At 34.7% G+C, this 22604-nt stretch overlaps 2 protein-coding genes across 5 annotated transcripts in view; one reads left to right on the top strand and one right to left on the bottom strand.

The window, feature by feature from the left end:
- The window catches only part of CENPP (centromere protein P), a 138501-nt gene that overhangs the window by 23310 nt on the left and 92587 nt on the right, over positions 1-22604 (bottom strand). The window lies entirely within an intron of this gene.
- On the top strand, positions 3062-22580 carry ECM2 (extracellular matrix protein 2). 2 transcript variants are annotated; one of them, XM_068694063.1, is made up of 11 exons: positions 3062-3182; positions 3903-3982; positions 7354-7673; positions 11793-12002; positions 13296-13865; positions 14179-14294; positions 14675-14810; positions 16053-16210; positions 17633-17772; positions 19312-19638; positions 20395-22580. In XM_068694063.1, exons 3-11 carry the CDS (start codon positions 7379-7381, stop codon positions 20594-20596), a joined length of 2154 nt encoding a protein of 717 aa, XP_068550164.1. In that variant the 5' UTR covers positions 3062-3182; positions 3903-3982; positions 7354-7378; the 3' UTR covers positions 20597-22580. The 2 variants fall into 2 exon arrangements, with proteins under 2 accessions (XP_068550164.1, XP_068550165.1); XM_068694064.1 differs by lacking the exon at positions 3062-3182 and having other exon boundaries at positions 3718-3982; positions 11814-12002.

Genomic DNA, 22604 nt, shown 5'->3' on the forward strand with positions numbered 1-22604 from the left:
GCATGTGTTAGTGACAATATGCAAGAAACCCATTGAGCACTGAGCTGATGCTTTCATTTGCAAGCCCAGTTTAAAGAACAGGGTGAAAAACAATAATACCAAAGCAGTCATAACAACTGGAGAGGTGCTTCACATGAAGCTTAGAGAGTGAGAGGATGGACACCACTGGCACATTCATCACGACTTGAAGAAAAATGCTCAGCAGCTTAGTATATGAATAATAGGTGACTAATGGATGCCTTCTATAAAGGAACTGAAGTCTAGAAAATAAGAAAAAAGCATGTATGCAAAAAGAAACATGAAGCAGCAAAGTGTCCTAACAAATTAAGGAGATTAAGAATAACTGAAATTGTGACAGATGCACTCCCTAGAACATGACATACTAAGCAAGGAAAAATAGGTCTCGCTCTGCTGTAAAAACAACAACAACAACAAACAAACAAACAAAAAAAACCTTTCTCTTTGGTACTGGAAAAGAGCAGTCATGTAGAAGACATGGACTTTGCAAAATTTGTATGTGATATTTCTCAAAATAATTGCAGAAAACAGAAAATTCCCCAGCTTGATGTTCTGCAAGGAATGTCATATCATCCTTTAATCCAGTTCAACAAAAAGTCAATATGTAGCATAAGATACATCATTACCTAAGTAAAAGATAAATCATTACATAAATACAGATGCATACAAAATACTCTCAGAGAATTCTGAAATAACTTTAAAATAAAATATAAATATAGACATGTTACAAATATCAGTCTTTTTACAGTTCTTTTGGGCAGACTTCCAGATTTATTTATTTTTATGGGGGGTGGGAGGTACTCCATACGCAAGTCCCACAAAAGCTCAAATGCTCATAACCCTTAACAACACAGGCCTATCATTGGGGGCTTTTTTTGTACAAATTACAGAAATAGCCTGTAGCAATTCACTTCAAAAGTAATGAAGTTCCAATGCTGTCAACTTACACAATTTCTATCTTTTTAGTCAGCGTTTTCTCTGGTTTTGCTCCGACCCTAGAAACATAAAAATGCTCTCCAAAACTTGCAGTGCATGGCTGCTGTATACGTTGTCTGAATAATCGTAGCTTGGCAACTCATCGCTAGCTGGGACTCAGCCCTGTGAGCAACCCTAATGAAGACCTACTTCGAGCAACCTCCAAGCCAACAGCACTCAGCCAACACAGTCGGCACGAAAACACACTGCCTTTTCTTTAATCTTGTTTAGAATACAAGGAATAAGAGAATCAAATATTATATACATCAGGAAAGTATAACCATTTGAAGCAGCATTGATTTATTTTTTGAGAAGCTCATTTTAATGTCATCTGTGATCGCATTTCATAAACAAGCATGCTATATACCCTTCTGAACTGCTTCCAAATTCCTTGGGTTTGCTGACTATTAATAGAAAGAAGATGCTGGTTCAGCCTGGAGAAAAGAAGGCTCAGGGAAACCCTTGCAATACCTAAGAGAATACAAAGCACAGCTCTTTAGGGAGGTGTACATTGTAAGGATGAGAGACAACGATGAAATGTTTTGCAATGGAAACAATCAAGCATTGCAACTGGTAGCCAAGAGAAGTTGCGTAAACTGTGTCCTTGATGCCTTTCAAGACATCAATAATTTTCAATATTTTTTTTCAACTATCAGATTTCTTAAAAGCCTATAGCCAATATTGTTGTCACCTAATAGGTAATAGGGACGTTACAAAAATCTGTTGGAAACATTATAAACAAGCCTGATGCCAACCTAAATTCTAACCCCCCTTTTTCACTGAAGATTTCCTTGAATAATTTCCACTGGGTAATTTCAGAAAAAGGAGAGGGAAAGCCTTGTCCCACTACAAATTACAAGCTCTAAGGAGAAGAGGTCAGCAGAGATTTTATGAAGAATTCATGCCAGAGGCTGATTTTATGTTCATTTCACACCTCTTATGGCTCTTGCTTAAATCACTAAGTAACAGTGCTGGCAGTTTGCAATAAGATGTAAAGGAGTTAAAAATTATTTTATTTATTCACTGCTGTTTAATCTTTGTCTCTTAATTTCTCAAAGGAGACAATTCCACATTAAGGCATCTTAATGGACAACAATGTGCATACTGCACCTCATGGCACGACTAGCCGTGCATTTGGGGTGGACAGGCAGGGCCATACCTACAGACGAACCAGATCCTGGCAACTTGCTGTACTCAGAGTGAACCATTCACATAAAGACAGTAAATACCACAGGTTTTGCTCATTTTTTGTTTCTAATAAAAGAGCATTACCTGAGCTGCACACATCTGAAATCTTTTACAAGACCATCCTAGTCAAAAATACAGTGATGACATAACTTAAACAGCCAGCTTTGAGGACTTCCTAGAATTCAGCCATCAGAGATGCCACATCCAAAGCAGATGCATTAAACCAGAGCTTTGCACGAGCGAAGGCTGGCCAGATCCACCACACTGGCCACTAGCAGGCGACCTTGTGTCCAGCTGGGCAGGCTTTCAGGAGATGGGGGCCTGGTACACTAACAGCAGATAGCCATGAAACAATGATCAGAAGCATAAGAAGCATCATACAAATACATAATGCAGTGAATGCTGCTCACTCAAGTGAGTACACCATTATTTAAATACATAAAGACTTTTACCTGACACACACAACTTTTTTTTTTTTTTTTTTTAATCCTTTACTTGTGCGAGAACAACTGTTGTCCTACTGTGTGACTTGCCTTCTATACAGAGCAACGTTTTGAACACAGTAACCGGGTGTGCTATCTCATTTCAGATGCTAGCTCCATTTCAGCATAACCACCTCCATTCTTTTTAAGCAGCTCCAGATAAAACACACAAGTTTTATATTTCCTCTTTTGACTTTGCAAAGCAAAGCACACTAAACACTGAATAACTATTTTAAGAGACAATCAATTTTCCCAATGTCTTTCTGCCACAGGCAGGCCAACAATTATGGTTAACTCAATGGTTATACCATTCTGTGACTGTCTCAACATTCCTCAGAGTGTGAATTCAAGCAAACAACAAATTTGTTACGTCCGAACAACTCAGACAACTCCATCTACCAGGTAAATTTGTCATTTCTGAAGCTAAGCAGACTCATCGTCTCCTCAGACTCTGACACACTGCAGCAGCTCTGTCTGAGGATGAAGGAAAAGGCTCTGCTGGCACACAAAGGACTTGTGGTAACGTACCATTTTTCCTCCCTTCCCCCCAAACTCAGTTCTCATATTTGGATTACTAACTTCTGGATTGCTGTGCTTCAGTATCAGGTTTCAGGATGTAATTACCCTTACAAAAAATGAAGGGAAAATGCTTCAGTCTTTTTATTTTCCATGCATAAGCTAGAACTTATGGTGAAATCATTGCTGTAATAGGACAAAAGAAAATGTTTCCATGAAAAAAACCTTCAATAAAAAGGTTTGGTTCATATAGATTACAGGCTGACAGAAGAGGATTAAGAAAATACAAATTTAAGAAACATTCTCATTTTAATAAATATTTTTATACTAAGGTTACTCTATGCAAAATATCTTTGTAAAATAAAAAATCTACATTAAGTTCATGCCACCTGGAAACGACACTTCTAAATACATAAACCAGAACTGAACGCACATTTTTCAGGTCTTTTGAAAACACTCCATTTTCTCGTTCCTTATGCAACTGTAAGTACTGAAAGAGAAATTTCCAGCTGTGCCTTGTCAGCCTACGGACCGAACGTATTGTGCTGCTTTTCATTTTGCTTAACTGGGGTTTTTAGTTCTCCGAGTAACAGTATTAGCTGATTCTCTGCAGACAGAACAGAACAGCGCGTTGTCCCCAGGGAAAGAAGCTATTTCAGACTTAACTAAGGAATCATCTAACATGTTTCAACAACCCCTACTGTTTCTCTGTTTGTTTTAAAGATATCAGTGTGATTTTGTTTCATTTGCAACTGGAGACTAAATGACACCAAGCAGAATCTCCTGTTAGGTTAGATTACAAGGTAAAATGTTTTACATTTTAAATTACTGCTTAAAGTGTGGTGTTGAATGGCTTAAACTACATGTTAACTTTGCAAATATGTATGAAATAATATTAGCTATTTTTAGTAATACTGAACATAAATGCTTTTCTAGCTTAAGTATGCAATACCAGTTGATTTGCTTTGTGTTTGGTGTGAATGTTTGCCACACACTTCAAGCTTAAACTAACTGAAAATGCAATTAGCTTTGCTGGTATGGCTAAATGTAACTCATTTCTGTGCAATCAATTTAAAGGAGAGTATGTGAAAAATCTTGGTAAATCACTTTAACCCCTGTGTATCTTGAGAAATAACCATGACATTTTAGAAAGATGCTTGAATTTAGACCGGGTCTCAGTTCAAGACTATCTTTAGATAAAGACAGATTATTTAATAAATTCTGATATTCTGTTATTCTAAAGGATCACTGGTTTAAAAATTAACTATTTCTATTACCATAACAACAAAATAACAGTTACTGAACTTATTGAAGATAAACATTTTAAAATATGCAGACTACTGAACGTACATGATAAAAGTAAAGGTTTTAAAGATGCTTATGCATATCATGCATGATCTAAACTTTTATGGGTAAAATCAAAAAGGTATAGCAATGCAGTCATGTTGAGTGTGTCTGGCAACATGAAAATGGAGCAATTTGAATTTATTAGCTGTCTATAATCTTATTTTGAAACCTAATCTTTTATTACAAAAGTCTTATAAATTGAACAGGTTGAATTGTCAAGTTAAAAGTTGGCTGGCACTATACTAAATACAACTTCCTGATAATAATCTGAGGATTCTGGACACGGTTATAAAAGGCCCAATGCATTTAAGGCCCTTTTCTTGTATGATATTCACAATTTTGGTTTAAAATGTGAGCCACCACTTATTAAATAAGCCAATGAAATAAATGTAGAAATGTAGCTCAGTATTTTGCATACAAGGGACACCATTTGGTTTTAAGTAGTAGTATTAAGTTTTCAGAACAGAAAAGCTGACTTAGGGTGAAAATATGTGATATGAACAGGAGGGCTAGCCTAAAAGACATTCCCTTGGGGAGGGTGCTTTTTGTTTTTGTTTTAAAATTTGTTGTCATAATATTTTATGAAGGCAATTTTCACTCTATAATAATTGGATTTTAAATATAGTTTTACTATTTATATTGCAAATACTGCAAAACAGGAAAATATTTAGACAGTTTGTACAGTAAATGTAATGTAACTCACATTGTATTTTTCCTGACTTAAAAATACCTATATTGAGAATCGAAAAGCATTTCAGTAATGTCACTATAAGACTCGTCGCAGGAAGAAATGGTTAAATGTTAAAATGAACTAAATGTAATGTACCAATATTGCTACTATGTAGCTATGGTGTTATTACAAAGTGTACTATAAAAATGTGACCATAATTGAGATGTCACTAACTCAACAGAATGAATACAGATGTTCAAGACTTTTCTTTGTATGCTCAGTTTTCCCTAAGGGCTCTTTATGCTTTTCATTCAAACACATGGAACAGAAGTTTACTGTGTAATTTTATAGTCAGTCATTACCATACAAGAAAGTTAGAAACCAAAAATATTAGGTCATCTGTCCTGCAAGATGAGGTACCAAGAAGCAAGCACTTCCTGAAAAAGAACAGACATCACCAATGCAGAGTACAGGCTTCTCCATCTATTTCATATGTTAACTAACAATAATTTCTTTACATAAAAAGTCAGTGTACAGTCTATACAGCATTTTTGGAATAATTGTTTTCTCATGGGTAGAAGGTGACGTGAATAAACTCAAGTCTAGATTGTTTTCATTACATGGGAATTTGTGTGAGACACCTGGATTTCAAGTTCCCTTAACAGTGGGGATACAAATATTAGCTTACCTTAACAAAATTCTGTAAATAAATATATATTTGCTATAACATTTTAAATTTAAAATAGTTGAACACAGAAACCATAATATTAGGAAAACATCAAACCATATTGTTTTTAAGCTTATTTACTACCAACTTCCCATTTAAAAACAGAATACGAGAATTATGCTGTAGAAAGCATCAAAAAATATGCAATCACATGCCTTATGTTAAAGAAAAGTTAGGCAACTTGTAATGAAAAACTTGACCGTTTCCCTTAATCAGAAAATACCAAGATGTATAAACTTCTAAAAAAATCTTTCAGGCAGAAAGTTCAGGTTCTTAAAGTAATACAAAGTAAGTATTACCACAACATAAGTAACTGTAAGACTAACTCCAAAGAGAAAGACTAAATATAAAGCCTGGCTGACAAACATCAAGATAAAGCAATTTTGAATCCCCTTTTGACTTCCTTAGACAAAACTAATGGACATACTCTAAGCTTCATCTTGGACACATCACTAATTCTCAACATCACAAGAACAACAGAACCTTTAGTCTCAGTTAAATAGGTTCCAGGACAGAGTTTCCTTTCGGAAATAGTAATGCCAAGAGAGCTATGAAAAAGCATTAATAACTTTGGGTATGCATGCAGTAGTTACCCCACTGGGATAGCCATTGCTTGATATGGTTTCCATGCATACTGCTGGATCCTGACTGCTCTGTTCTGGAATACCACCTATTGGTGACAGTAAGTGTAATGTAAGCACTACAATGTATGTAGGAAGGTTCAAAATATAGAGACATACTCCGTTTCTTGGAAAGTAAATGCAGAACACAACCCATTACAGATTGCCATTTCTAGACTACCTACGCAGAACTAAGATTCCATTAAACACAAGGATGGCTAGAAGTGGAAGCAAAAGTACATCTCTTTTCATCTATGGTGACAAATACATTGCATAGAAATGATAAACCTAGGGAGCATTTGGAGCAGAATATCAAAAAAGAACTACGCATTTTTCTGTTACTTTGCCATTCCAAAGTTCAGAAGTTACAACAACCTGGAAGAAATATTAGGAATCAAAAAAATGCAGAAACACTTCACAGCTCTCAGGAGCACCCTTTCTGGAAGCAATAACAATTGTTAAACTACAAACGCCTCCTGGCACTGCAAATGTACAGATTCAACTCCTAAATGCAAAGATAGTACCTCTTTAGCTGCAGGATTGATTGAAAAAGATAGTTTCATACTCAGTTTGACTCATTCAGCAGTCAGCTGATAAAATACCTTCTATCCAGTGGTACATTTGAATGGTCAGAGAACCACAGAAGTAAAGTTTCTTAAATGAGCTCTCATAGGGCAATTTATTTCCAAGAGGAAACTTGCTTACGCTGACCTACCATGCATTGGTCCACTTGCTTTAAAAAGTGCAACATTTGTCTGACACAACACTAAAAGCTCTCTAGATATCTAATTTTCTTCTTTCCCATTCTAGGACATTTTCCGAGACACACGAAAGCATGCAGGCTTCATCATTTGTCTACTGTTTGCTGCTTGTCTCTCTGTGTATTGATTTTTCTCAAAATGAACCTAGTGCGGTTCCTAGGAAGCAAAGGAGAAGAATGCGCAATGGAGGAGCAGGGAAGGGCTCCACTGCCCAGCGCAGGTCCCTGAGACAGCCAAGGATGAAGCTTCCAGCTCCGGTTGCTGTAGCACCCAGCATACCTCTCATTAATATCGATGACGGTGTTATGGGAGTATTTGACTCTCTCATAGGTTTGGGTGGACATGAATCTAGTTATAGTGTCTTACCAGGTAAGAATTAAACCCCTCTGCTACTTAGAGTAGACAAATACCTTGCAGACTAATTTTTTCTCTTGATTTCAAATGAAACATGTAAAATCCTGAAAGCTTTATGTTATCTCTATTTGCAACACAGAGTGAAACAAAACCGATTACCTTTTGCTAAAGTAACTCTGTTGCCTTTTATAATAACTCCATGTCTAGCATATGATGCTTTTTAATGATCTATGCTTAAGCATTACAGATAATCCTGCTTTGCCATGTAAAAGTAAATTCTCTGCAAATTGTCTGCATTCTCCCTTCATTATATCTAATTCAAATTTTGCTGGGATAGTATTTTCATAACTTCAAATGTATAGCAAGTTTGAAGGCCCTTTTGGAGAATGTCTTGCTCAATATCTCCAAAGTCAATTGAAGCCCTAACACCAATGACACAAGTGTTATTTAAAATGAATTAAGGTCTTGAATTTTTCTCATGTTTAAAAAGCAACATTCAAACTATGTCTACATGCAGTAGATTGGGAATAATTATTTATTTTGTAAATAAATCAATAACATAGTAATAGTTGCAATATGAAGGTTACATTACAAACAAATGTTATATTTTGAGAAACAAACAAAAAAACCACCATAATTTCATTGGTCTTTACTAAAGCCTACCTTAGTAATTTTAACATGACTCTCTACAGTCTCCTCAAGGAATGCAAGACAAGAAAGAAATTGAAAATTTATATATGTAAGTATCTTTATGGTCCTTAGCACAGAAAAGGGACAGAACACTCTTGCTCTACAACTTTCGTTTGCAGACATTTTCAACATTACAGATGGGAAATTTGGACTCACAAAACAGGAAATTAAGGCTCAGCAAGAGTCTAAAAACCAGACATCTGTTGTAAAGATAAAAAATTCTGAATACTACTATAAATATTTTTAATGTTGAAAACCTAGTTACTAACCAACTGAAAAATCATTGAGATATTATAATGCTTCATTTCTTTTCATAGAAAGAAGTTCAAAGGTTGAAGAACAGACACTGGGATGTTGTGAAAGACCATTATAGGGTCATGTCTGCTCTATAGCTCAGGAATATAAAGGCTTCCATTGCAGCACTAAAGGATCACACACTGAATAAAAACACCATATGCAATTTTATGAATAAGAAAGCCCTGGCTACCTCTTCTCTACATAAAATGATAATAATCTAATTTCATAAGCAAAATCTAGGCTTTTTTAAGTGTATCACACACAGGAGGCACAACCGCTATGTTAATAGGTCTCAACTTTACGGCAAAACATATTTTAGTCATATTTTCCTAACGATTACTATTTGTTGCAAGTCCGTACTTTCAAAAAGGATGAACCATTTCATAGTTTAATAGTTTAAAGTAAGGGAAACTAGAAAAACTCTTAACTATATCATGTCTAGTGTATACTACAGTATTGCTCTTCTAATATATAATGTCAAACTTTCATTTAAAATATATATATATTAAACAGAGGAAAATGCCACATAAATTGCATACACTTTATGTAAGATATTCCAGTTTCTCTGACAGAGACCATCAGTCATGCTGAAATAATGCATAGTCCCCCCCAGCCACTCCCCATTTTTTTCTTTCTATCTGGACTTGCATCCAAAAGCTGAGCTAAAACCACTGAACTCATTTTATTTGGAACCTTATGCTGGATTTACACCATATTTCCAAAGGTTAAAAGTCCTGTGCTTATATGCCAAACACTTCAACCACAAGGTATTTTTTAGTCTAGCTTTTAAAGTTCAAAATTTTTGCAAGTTAATGTCAGATTTGGAAAAAACAGAACCTATTAAATAATAGAACACTATTATTAATCATGCTTCAAAACAGAAAAAAAATGCAATCCAAAACCCAGAACTGAATTATCATTCTTCTAGCTATTTATTCTGCTGTGAGTAGCCTAAATAAACAATCTACACATACCATTTGCAGGATGCAAATTAAGAGCTTAAAGAGAATTTTAATGGCAACCAAAGATCTCTCTTTCCTCCACATAAAATTCATGTGAACTCACTTAAATTAAATCAAAGAGTTCACCACAGCATAAAGTAATTTACAGTTGTTTGTCCTTTACAGACTAAATAAAGTTTGCCTTTTAAGCAGAGCAGAATTAGAAGTATGCTGTTGCACTATTTCTAATATGTTTTAAATGTCACTTCTCTCTACTCAATGAATAAGAAGTTTAAGGGGCATCTCAACCCAGTCTTTACTCCGTCTTGTATACGAATTCCAAAGGAAGGACTGATAGCAGTTCCACAAAGCAATAAAGGGGTACCTTCTTTGCCTGTGAGCACACACGCTTGTTTTGTCTTTTAAGTAACTCTCATGCACACAGAAAACAGAATAATTTGTTAGAGAAGTGGGCAGAGGCAAAGTCCTGCCATCCCATATCTTTATGCTTATTCAGACAAGATTTGCACCAATTTCAGATACAGTCCAGTAGCCCAAACAAAATAAAGAATTGAAGGAAGTACAGAAGAATTTCCATCTCAAGCCAAATATGTTCCCCAGAAACAGCTGACATTTTATTGTTTAACATGAGAAAGTGTAGTGTCTTTTTGTTTCCTTTGGAGATCATTTGAAAGAAACACAGTGGCTTACTGACAAGTACATAAAAAACAGAAGTCTGGATCCAGCAAACATCAGGATTATAGATACCTGGGTAGAGTTGGCAAAGACAGCCAACTAACATTTGGTGTGGGCTAACTCATCTCCTCCCTCAGTTAATATGGCTTGAGTGGATCAGAGCACAACTTTATGCTGCAGAAACTATATATACATAACCTGGACTAACTAGACCTTTGAAAAACACAGGACATAACTGTTGAAAAGCTTCCTTTTTCCCCTTTCTATCATCCAATCTTAGGATGATGCTGATAATTAATATTTATTTTAGAAAACAAGTTCATGTCCAATGGGAATATTTTTGTTATGAAATTAAGACCAGAACTGCCTTGAAGGACTTTGCAAAATGCTAGATTTTGAGTTAAATATTAATATCAGAGATACATGTAGTTCAAGCTTTTATTTGAAGCAAATCAGTATAATTTTTGTTAGGATATTTAGAGACTCTCCTGCCCATTCTCCCTTTACAACTGAGCAACCAAGCAGGAAGCAGGGCAGGTGGTGTTAAAACTACCTCTGCACACAATCCTTCTAGTGACAATGCCTGTCTCAAATGAAAGCCTCTTGCATGTAAATTCCATTGAGATAAGAATTTTCGACTGTATTAGACAATCTTTATACTGGCTGAAGGAGAAAGTCAAACCATCCTTAGGAAAAGAGAAAAAATTTTCTTTAATTTGCCCTTTCCAGCACATAATGTAGAAGTGGTTTGTCAGCTTGAAATGAATCCTTCAGCAATGCATTCTTACAGCAGTCAGGCAGAAAAAAAGGAAGATGTATAAAGTTGTTCACCAGGTTCAGAGGTATGCTTGCAAATAGCATCTTACTAGCCATTACAGGGCAGACTTTACTTGCATTGTCTATGAACACTCACTACGAAGTGAATATTGACACCTGCCCGGTTCCTCAGAGCCTTAACAAAAATTTCTCATTTAGTGTGCAAGACATTAGTAAAGATGTCCCTTCACATGAGAGAGGCAGAAAGGGACCTGGAAAGATAATTCTCAAGTTCTGTGTGATTCATTTTAATGTCATAGTAATGAAGAAATTTTCTTCTTCTTTTTCAACTGTACCTATGCATGACTTTCATCGACCTTCATTTCTAAGGATGGAGAGGAAAGAGGAGATGTCATGCACAAGTCCCCCAGAAACTCACCATCCAGATTTAGTTTTCCCATGTTAAGAAACTCTCTGAATTTGAGTAATTTGGGAGTTTTTCTAAAAGATGAAGCTGGTAGGGGTCCTCATCAATTGGTATAACTATTACAACAACTGCCTGAAACAGTGGGAGCAGACAAACAGAGATTAGAGAATACTCATTAACTGAAGACAATGCTATCAGGAAAAGTAAGGAATAAGGATATGATACTTAGAATGGAGTGTATTTTGTGTTTTCAAAACGAGAATGAAATAGTAGTGCTTATTTTCAAAGTTTTGATGTAAGACTCTGTTGTTTTTATTTCTGTTTAAGCTTTCTATTTCTTTTTCTTAGGAAAAAAGGGGCAGTGCACAGCTAATGGGATGATTATGTTTGATAAAGCTGTCTGGTCTCCCAAGCCCTGTGTGACTTGTCTCTGTTCAAAAGGAGAAGTAATCTGTGATACAGCTATGTGCCACCCTTTGAAGTGTCCAAAAACTATTATACCTGCAGGAGAATGCTGCCCAGTTTGTTCTGATACTGGTAAAGTACATCATAATATTTTTACTGTTTCTAACCTAACTCAAGCAAAACCTTATGAAAAAGTTACACTTAATATTATCAAGTATTACTAGCTACCCATTATACAGTTACAGAGAAAACAAGCCCTGAATTATGTGGAAAGAGCAGGTCTAGATGAGTATGAGTTGATATTTAGAAAGATAATTTTATATATATATATATATATTATTTTTTTTTTTGCATCTTTTCTCCTACATTTATAAAAATTTACTAAATATACCAAGAAAGAACATCTGGTTCCATTTTATATCCCACTTCCATTCACAAAAGATTCTAGCCAGGATACTAGCCACTATTATTAATATAGCATCAAGTCTAGAAAGTATTTGTTAGAAGTTTAAAAACACATGCAGCTATTTGATATAAATCAAGAGGAGAAAGTTAAGCGGAACAAGAGGATGACAATCATGCTTGTGCTTCAAACAAATTATACAAAAGTGTTATTTTTAAAAATAAAAGAAACTGAGGAGATAAAGATAAAATGTGATTTCCTTCCACTTGTTCTCAATACTCTCCATCTGCAAAGTACTAAATCTAACCTCCTCTTATTGTCAAGTTATTATTCAGCTTTCTTTTTGTGTGTATGTCTAACACACACACAGAGAAAAGTACTGAGGCAGGACAGAAATTAACTGTAGAACTAGAAATGATGTTGCTTGAAACATTTCAACTCCATTTATTAAACTTGCCCTGTCACACTAGTAAAAGCTGCACTTTGGCAATTGGGTTAAAACATTTCCCTGGTTACCTCTACACCTAGAGCCATCTCTACACTTGGCAGTCCCTTACACAGGAGAACATGCAATAGCCTTTGTGAATTTTATTCAAATTACCTTCCTCCTACTCCCAGACATACTTTTTCACTTCTCTAGACCTCTGCATCAAAGCCAAAAAATAATAATTATGCTAATGCAAAAAGGAAGGCAACAAAGGCTACATTCAATTCTTTCCGCTTTTTTTTTTCTTTTTTTTTTTTCCCTATAGTTGCAGAGGGTCATACCCACCCACAAAATGTTTTTCTTGGTTGGCTTAATCATTCATCAAAGTCTGACTCTTCTGTCAAGAAGCAATATAACACCATATTTTCATTCTTTCAAATCATATGCTAAGGGAAATACTACTCTTCTACAGTTACTGTTTATTTTTATTTTTATGTGAAGGGAACATTGTTTACTAAAACTTTAGTTTCATACCTTCTCATCAGACTTTTTTGTTTGTTTGTCTGTTTTATTATTATTCTCATTACCTGGTCAGCTTCTTCATTGGATTCAAATATTATTTCACTGGATGATATAACTGAGTTGTCTGGTGATTCTCCAGCACCCAATGACCTTGACAACCCCAATGTTCTGCCATCAGCACATACTCAAACTGAAAAAGATGAACTGCTCAGAACAGAAGTGGTAGAGTTTAAAGACAAAGATGTTCATAGAAAGGATGAAAAGAAAAGAAGAAGGAAAGGCAAAAAAAATCGACATAAGTATAAAGTGTATCAGAAAGAAAAGAGGCCTATCACAAGAAAGGATGAAGAAAGAAGGCTATCATTTGAAGAGGAAGACCTACAACTTCAAAAAGAAGAAATAAAGAAAAGGGAAGAAATAAGAACAAGAGAGAGAGATACAGAGGAAGAACAGTATGAAAGTGATGAAGATGATGGTACTTTCGGAATGCCATCTCGTTTCCCCATTCCTATTCCACCTATAGAAGCTCCTCCTTTGCCATCTGGATGTTCCACCTCAGAATCCACAGTAAGCTGTATTAATGCCAAACTTACACAAATACCACCCATCACAGATCCAGATCTCACAAGTCTAGACCTTACAGGTAATTAGTGGGTCTTCTTATTATTTTTCTCTCTAATTAACATTAACCATTCTCAAATCCACTCAGCAGTAGCATTAATATATAAAAATTTCATATTGTAGAAATTTATTAATAATTTTACAGCTGAGTCTAACACAATAAATTAAAAATTCAAGTTTTTTTTTTATACTAGAGGTTAAATAGTAATATAAACATATCTATCTATAAGTATTTTATATAATACAACTATTTCTGTTATATATTTTTACATGTACAGTACTACACAACTCAATACATACTGTAACTCAAACTGTTTTCTTGAATTCTGTCCCAGGAAACATTATTACTACTATCTCAGATGAAGCATTCAATGGGATACCTAATTTGGAATGGATTGATTTGAGTAAAAATAATATTACCTCTTCTGGCATAGGTTCACATGCGTTCAAAGTAAGAAAGTCTAACTTTTCTAATATCCAATGACTGAATATTATTACCTGAAGGAAAGTTTTCCAGTTTTAAGTTTCTGGATCTAAAACAGTTTACACCTAATACATATAACCACAGTATAATTACAATACAATTAAACGTGGTTATTTCAAGAAATTACTCTTGCATTCAAGAACAGCCAGAGATTTTTGAATGACATTAACCAAGCATTAAATGTTAAATAATCATAAGTAAGAAACACTGGCTGGTACTGCACTGCTACTGAAAAATCTTCAAAATCTTTGTGGTTAATGTAATGGTAACTGTGATCATGATGTATGTTTAACCATGTATGTTAGACCTTGATAATCTGCATTCTCTTCTTCATCCTTATAATTAAGATCCTGAAAAAGCTCAAACGCTTGTATTTGGATGGAAATATGCTGGTACACATTCCCTCTAGATTGCCATCAACTTTGGAAGAAATAAAAATAAATGACAACCAGCTCCATGCCATTGATGAAGATGCCTTACAAGGTATTCAGAAAGATAATATTGATCATATAAAAAGATAACACTACATCTGAAAAGCAGACTGTTCAACCAAATGCATCTGACTGGATATAACCAGAAAAATAATTACTAACTTTAAGTTTTGTGTTTTCAAAAGGCATCAAAAGCTGAAAGATTTGCATGACTGAGTTTTTTAAAATTGCATTTTTCCTTCTTATACAACTGTTACTTTTCCAATAAAGTTATATTTAAAGTTTCTAAGTAAAAGTTGAAGTATGCTGAAGATATGTACTCTCCTGACCCATAACCTGATCGCTCTGTGTCAAATAACACAATCAGAGCAACCCATGATCATTTTAAGTCAAACTAAATGTAGGCTGATAAATGATCCATGTCATAATTTGACTACTTTTTGCTCCCTTTCCTCTGCTGCCAAAAGGGTCCCCATGGAAACAGAATCAGTTTAGTGATACAGCTCTCTATGGAGCAATAAAAATGCTTGAGCTGAGACAAAGGAAATGTAGGCCAAAGGAGTAACAAGAAACTTTCGGTTTTTGTAATGATTGGATTGTACTGTTAGGAGGAACAATATAAAGCTTCTGTAAAAAACAAACAAGCAATCAAAAAAACCCCACAGTTATGTGGTTTATGTGTGAATGAGGAAATAAGCATTATGAAATAGTATTTCTTGCTTACGTGTACTGAGCAACACTGCTTTCTTCTGAGACCTACATTGGATGGCTGAGATCTACATGATCGTTTCCTTTGGAAGGTGGAACAGTGTAATCTGTGAAGGGTTCTCAACACTTGGTACAGTAAGTGGTTGAAAGGAGTCAGACAGGGGAGGGAAGGAATGACTAAGAAAGGGTAACATCCACTGTCACGTAAGTGACGGGAGACCCATGGGGATCATTGGGCAACTGCACAAAGGTCAGTGCCAGCAGACACATAGCCTGCGTAGAGCCAGCAAGGCCTAAAGGACCTGTAAGAACTAGCCCCAGTTCTTGCAGCTGCCTTTTCTGTTCTGAGTAGGAGAGAAAACTATAAATAAGAAGCCTCTATTAAATCTCTAAAATTCTACAAACTAATCAAAACTAATTCTATGACTATGAGATAATGAACTAAAACCCTTTTAGGAAAAGGCTACATTTTTTTATTACTGTGAACTGATTATATTAATGTTTAAGATGCTTTAATACGAATTAACTAGATATGAGATGGCATTCACTAACAGGAATTCCTACTTTTTTTTTTTTTTCCCTCCAGATTTAAAGAACCTGGTCACCTTGGAATTAGAAGGAAATAAACTTAGTGAAGCAAATGTCAGTCCCTTGGCCTTCTATCCTTTGAAAAGTCTCTCTTATTTACGACTGGGAAGAAATAAATTCAGAATTATCCCACAAGGTCTTCCCACTACTCTTGAGGTAAAAACCAAACCAAACCAAAAAAAAGCAAGCTTTATTTTCCAGCCATACTTATCATCCTTTTTACTGCTTTACTATCATCAGGTGAAGATTAATTTTAATTTTATATATTTGTTTCTAGTTATACTAATTCTTATTCCTAAATTTTTCTTTACAGAAATTTACTTAACACCAACTTTATCCCAAACAGTGTCTCTCAAGTCTGAATTTCTCTAGTATACTCTCACAAAATAGCGTAGCCTGCAAGAAAATTTAAGAAAACTATCAGTCCTGTTTGTTCAGTCACACAGCATAATGTTCTAGTGCAAAAACATTGTTCACAAGATAGTAACAATAATAATCAGAGAAACAGAAAACCTGTTTCATAATGAAGGACTGAAGGAACCAAGATTGTCTAGGTCTGGAAGGGAGAGAAAACCAAAAAAGCTCCTTTCATGCCTATACCTAACCATCCTTTTCCTTTTTTGACAGATTTAAGTCTCATTTTTCCTGCTTTTCCAAATCTTTGCTAAGTTCTTCCTCATTTGGGGATGAGGGGCTGAACAGGTTTCTTCCCTGAGCAATTTCATCCTCCCTTGATTTTTAATCAAATAATTTCTTCTTTTGGTTCTCTCCTATCTCCTTCCTCTGCCTAGAATTTGAACTTACATTTGTTTTGGATTTTGTTTGTTTGTTTTGATTTATCTATTTGTTTTATTTAAGGACAAGTGTGAAAGATATTTTCCCCCTCTTCATTCTCTGTATAGTTTCATTTGTAACATACCTCAGTCTTCTCTTCAAAGATCATTCTTGCTACCTATTATTTTCATGATCTCTCTCAATTCTGTCTTTCCCTTTCTTCTTCCTGATTTCAGTGTCCTCGTATTTATTTCTTTTTATTCCTGGAATCATCCATAACCTGAAATGTGAAGGGAAAATACAGAAAGCTAGTTCTAGCTACACCAGCAATATCTTTCTAGCAATATCTTCTGCTGCAGCTACTGCCTGCAACTTTTCTTTGGCCTAATGTTCTCCACTTCCCATTCACTCACATGTTACAGGTTTCTTTTTTTTGACTGACTTGGTCCCTACAGCAAACACCTGACAAGTTTTTCTATTTGCTTTGGCAACATCTAATTTTAAACCAACAATTAATAAGCATACAGACAATGAATTTCAGGCTAAGAAGTCACTTTTCGCTTTTCCCAAGGCCCTCCTCTGCAGCCCTTAAATTGTATTTCAGATCCTTCATAAACTTTAGTCATTTTTCCTTTTTTTTTTTTCATGTCACGTTTATCCGATGTTACAAGCCATTATCAGGTAGTTAATCTTTGCTTTTGTAAACCACAGTTTTGATACATTGCAGACTCACAGCATTAAGTTTTGTAAAACACTGACATTGTATTTTGCTTACACAAATTTTCTTTCCAAATGCTCTTATAGGAGTTATACCTTGAAAACAATCAAATTGAAGAAGTGTCAGAAATTTGCTTTAACCATACAAGAAACATAAATGTCATTGTGCTAAAGCATAATAAATTAGAAGAACACAGAATAGCACCTTTGGCTTGGATAAACCAAGAGTAAGTAAGAATCATTTAAACTAATTTTATTTTTCTCTGTTATCCATAAGACAGATAATGAAATAAATATTTAGACTTTATTATTTTAACTTGGAATTCTGTTTATCTTTTGGTTTGACAGTCTCTTTTAACTATTTTTTCTTAATTTTCCTTTGCTTAAATTGTATAATCTAGGAAATATTCAGTCAGCTTTAAAACAAAAGTGATCTTATACCTCAAACCTGTACCATATTAACATAGAAGTGTAGATATTTTTTCTGACCATCCAAACAAATAATTAATATTATCAATAGTACTTCATACAATTATATGATAATTTTGTATTAATACATTATCTCAGAGGTAATTTTAAGATAACTGAATATTGTGCTAGTATTATTTCCCATTAGATTAAAAAATACAGATGTAAATAAGTAAATAAGGGAGGACTGTGCAGTCCCATTACATAAGAGTAGAATACAATGTGAGAGCAGAATATAAGCAGAGCTGGCAGTAAGAATGAAAGAAGCAAAAGACTGCACCACTTTTGTTTCTTCTGGCAAACACACACATAAACTAAAATATTCAACTAGAGCAGACCTGGCAAACACGCATTGTCTGCTCTCCTCATTTGCTAGTTATCATTCTGAAGCTTTAAAAATAGCTCCAATGATACCAGCTCTGTTGAGTACTTAGCACATATCACAATATATACCAATATGGGTTTTGGGAGGCATAAGGATATTAGCTGAGCATCCATGTGTCATCAACCATCCAAATCTTCAAAATTTAAGAAGTGGGTCATGTTGCAGAGACAATGGGACTATTCTGACTAAAATAAGACTACTGTCCAAATCACTCTTCTGTTCCACAAAAGTTAATGCTACTTAAAATCTCACTGCTTAAAGCACATGGAATACTCAAGTAGTTTCTGTGGAAAGGGTGTGTTGAACTACACAGTGTATCTTGCCATAACTTATCAGCTGCAGTCCTAGCAGTTGGTTTCTAGATTTGTAAACTGCTTAATCTGAAAAGAACACACTGCTACTAACAGCTGCTTTCAGCTCTGTGAGGGAAGCAATCTGGAATGCTTCTAAAGCAGCCATTCACAAAACAATTCAGTTTCAGATGGGCTTTAGAATAACATTTAAAAATCCATGTCAATGGTATGAATGGCAAATTCCCAAGCTTAATATGTACCGTCTAGGGTCACTTATTATTACAATTCTGCAATGCTTATCAATCACAAACTAAGCCCAAGTTTCCTCTGTTCAACCGCATCTCTACTCATTACTGTAGATTTCTTCCTGTCAACAGAAATCATTATGCTTGACTGATAATTAATGACTTCAATTCTTTCTGTTCCCAGGGTAATTATATAGACAATGTTCCATCAAATGCATTCTGTTCCATTAACAGAAACAAATTTCTCTTTTAAAAGAGATTTTTTTGTGAATTTCTGTGTTACCATGTTAAAAGCATTGTTTTGTAGAGACTGTAGAATTAACAACACAGTACACTATAATGTTTCCATTCCATTTTCTTTCTCCTTTGATGCAGGAACTTGGAATCAATTGATCTCTCCTATAATAAGTTGTATCATGTTCCTTCCTATCTGCCAAAATCCTTACTACACCTGGTACTTATAGGAAATCAGATTGAAAGGATTCCAGGATATGTCTTTGGTCATATGAAGCCAGGGCTGGAGTATCTCTACCTGTCCTTCAACAAACTCACTGATGATGGAGTAGATCCAGTATCATTTTTTGGAGCATATCACTCTCTGAGAGAGTTGTTTTTGGATCACAATGAATTGAAGTCTGTACCTTTTGGAATTGAAGAAATGAGAAAATTACGTTTTCTAAGACTGAACAATAATAAAATAAGGTAATAGGAAGCTTTTTGTTACACTATTGGCATTAAAATAAAAGTTATATGACATATTTTCTTTTAAGGACTTTTAGTAAATCCTTTCTTTTTTAAAATTTGGAGGAGGAGCTAAATCCCAGGTCTTCCACTGCAGCATTACTTCTGCACATAATAGGAGAATAATGTGGTTTCACCCTCCGTTCTAGCTCTAAAAAAACGCTTACAGAGATGCTGAGCTCCAGTTCTCTCCAGGAAATCTTTCTGTAATACTGCTGGGACCCACTAGGGCAGCTCCAGTTGGATAAGGCACAGCAAAGCACCAGCTTTTTCTGCTCTTGGGTCAGAGACCGAACAGGTTATAAAAAAAAAACTGGAAAGAGTTTTCAGCTGTTTATGACCACTGAAAGTGTCTTATCAGTACTTTTCAGTCAGCTGCAGCTGTGAAGTCAGACATTTTTTCTGTTACATTTCCACTGTTTCCAAAACAGAGGAATGATAGATGAAGGATCTTATGTATGTTATACAGTAAGTTTCATACTTCCATTCAACTTGGCAATACTTTTCTCAGGAAAAGAAATTATATGGTATAAATGACAAAATGCAAGGAGAGAATTTAAGAAAGAATGATCTCCAAAGCTCTTAAATAAATATCTTAGAAAATTTAATTTACTGAACAACATTTTCAAATCTTAATAAATCATATCTCTGAAATAAATTATGAAGTTATGAAGTATCTGTACTAATTAAAATATAATCCCTCCCACAATATCACAGGACGGTCCCTCCAGAACGCATCTGCAGGTCTCATCCCGACGATGTCAATGACAACAGTGAAGAGGACGAGAATGAAGATTCACGTCTAGAACATGTTCATCTTGAAAACAACTACATCAACACAAGACAGCTATCACCGCATGCATTTTCATGCATAAGATCCTATTGCAGTGTTGTTCTTAAACCACAGAAGAGTAAATAAATACCTAACTTTTGCATTGCAAAACCTCTCTCTAGACAAACAGGTTTATTTATTCTTTGCTACCAAAAGGTCTGTCTATTTCTGATCTAAACCCTTTTACTGCGATAAACTATATAGAAGACATCATTTACTGTAGTAAGGTATTGGTGCATTTCTTTATATTGTTTCATTATACGAAAGATTAAATGTAAAAATAGAAGCTCAAGACTGTCATAAATTTCTATTTCCATTTCTACTGACGAAACTTCTACTTCAACAGATGATATTGTGAACTCAGACACCCTCACATCAAATTTCAGAAGAATCATAGGATATGCTGAGTGGGAAGGGACCCACATGGATCACAGAGTCCACCCCTGGGTCCTCACCATATGCCTGAGAGCACTTTCAAAAGAGAATAATATAGCTAAACACTCAACTTGTTCCAATTTAAACTGACTAATTGAATTTAAGTCATTTTAAATGATGGTATTAGCTTTAAAAATGATACAAATGAAAATCCCTAAACTATGAACATTCGAGTAGTGCAAGGATCAAATTTCATAAAACATACCTGGTACTGGAGAAATTTCCTACACAGATTTTTTTCTCTTCCACCTGACATTTCAAGGAAAAAATACTAAACTCTTTGTTTTAGAGAGATGACCCCAGTATTCAAATGCAGAATTTGATGAGTTAGAGGAACTAATTTCTGTCTGGATTTTTTAACCAGTGTATAAATTATTATCTTTTATTATTATTATTTTTAAACAAGGATGGTAGGTCCCATTCACTTGTACAATCCTTAGTTTAATCAGATTTTTATACTGTACAGGAACAGGATTATGTTGCCTATTTATATGACTAATTAGACCTCCTTGAAACTTTCAAACATCCAGTTAGTAGTTATTTGAAAACTTCTAGATAGTCAAAAGATCACACTTGTAGAGACAATATTGATACAGCAGTTTCAGGTGATTCTGTGATTTGATATTAATGTTTGCTTAGGTACACAAAGTAAGTATTTACGAATAGATCTGTATCCCTAGAAAGGAGTTCAATCTCTTGGAGAATTCAAAGGAAAGAAGCCTTTTTAATATTCTGCTCCGGTTTTAATATTACATTCTTTTTCTAAAGTGGTCTATTTTTTTTTAATAGAAAATACCTGATATTTTTCTTTTAAAGAATAAATTCCATTAAAATTCAAAGTAATTCTAACATCTTTCATATTTATTTAATTCTACAGTACTTGTTTGAAAGAGTAGTCTTGTGATAGGAAATGATCAGAGATTACTGACAAATCATTTTTCACACAATTACTTTCCACTTGCTCTTGGGCTATTCTGTAAGGAATGAAAAAAAATTTACTCTGTTTTCTCCAGTACTATAGGCATGCCGCTTAATCTTCAGAATGGGTGGGAACAAAGGATGAAATAGCTTAATATAGGGACTGACATTTCAAAAGGCATATAAAAACTGTAAGCAACTGCACACCATAAAAAACCTTCTAGGGATACATATCAACTACTGGATTGTAATTTTCTTCCCTTCACTCTGGAATTGAGGGTTTCATGATGCATTTCGATGCATTTCCCAAACATCCCAATCTACTTCCAGCAAATGTGCTATATAATTAGCATAAATATATCATTCATGACCACTTAACAGTGAAGGTTCCTCCCCCATTTTAACGTACTATAGACAGTCTATACAACACCTGACTTCTGTTTTCTCTGAAGCTATACAATCATGATGAAAGCAAAATTACCTTGTTCTAAGTTCTCTCTTATTCATATAAACTATTACCTGCAAGGCACATTGGTACTTCATGTGCAGTTAAAATACAATGTATCTCTTGTACGAAAAAATTCTAAGATATGTGGACTTTTGTAAAAAGATTGCTTTGGATGTTTTGTTGGTCACTAGTCGTATGGTAATGATTTCTTTCTCCAGTATGTGCTTTTTCACTTTTAAGATACCATAAAAGTGAATTTTAAGCAAGTCATTTGTCTTAGATCTTTCCTCTGGT

Source organism: Anas acuta, chromosome 11 (genome assembly GCF_963932015.1).
Source record: "Anas acuta chromosome 11, bAnaAcu1.1, whole genome shotgun sequence".
Classification (NCBI taxonomy): domain Eukaryota; kingdom Metazoa; phylum Chordata; class Aves; order Anseriformes; family Anatidae; genus Anas; species Anas acuta.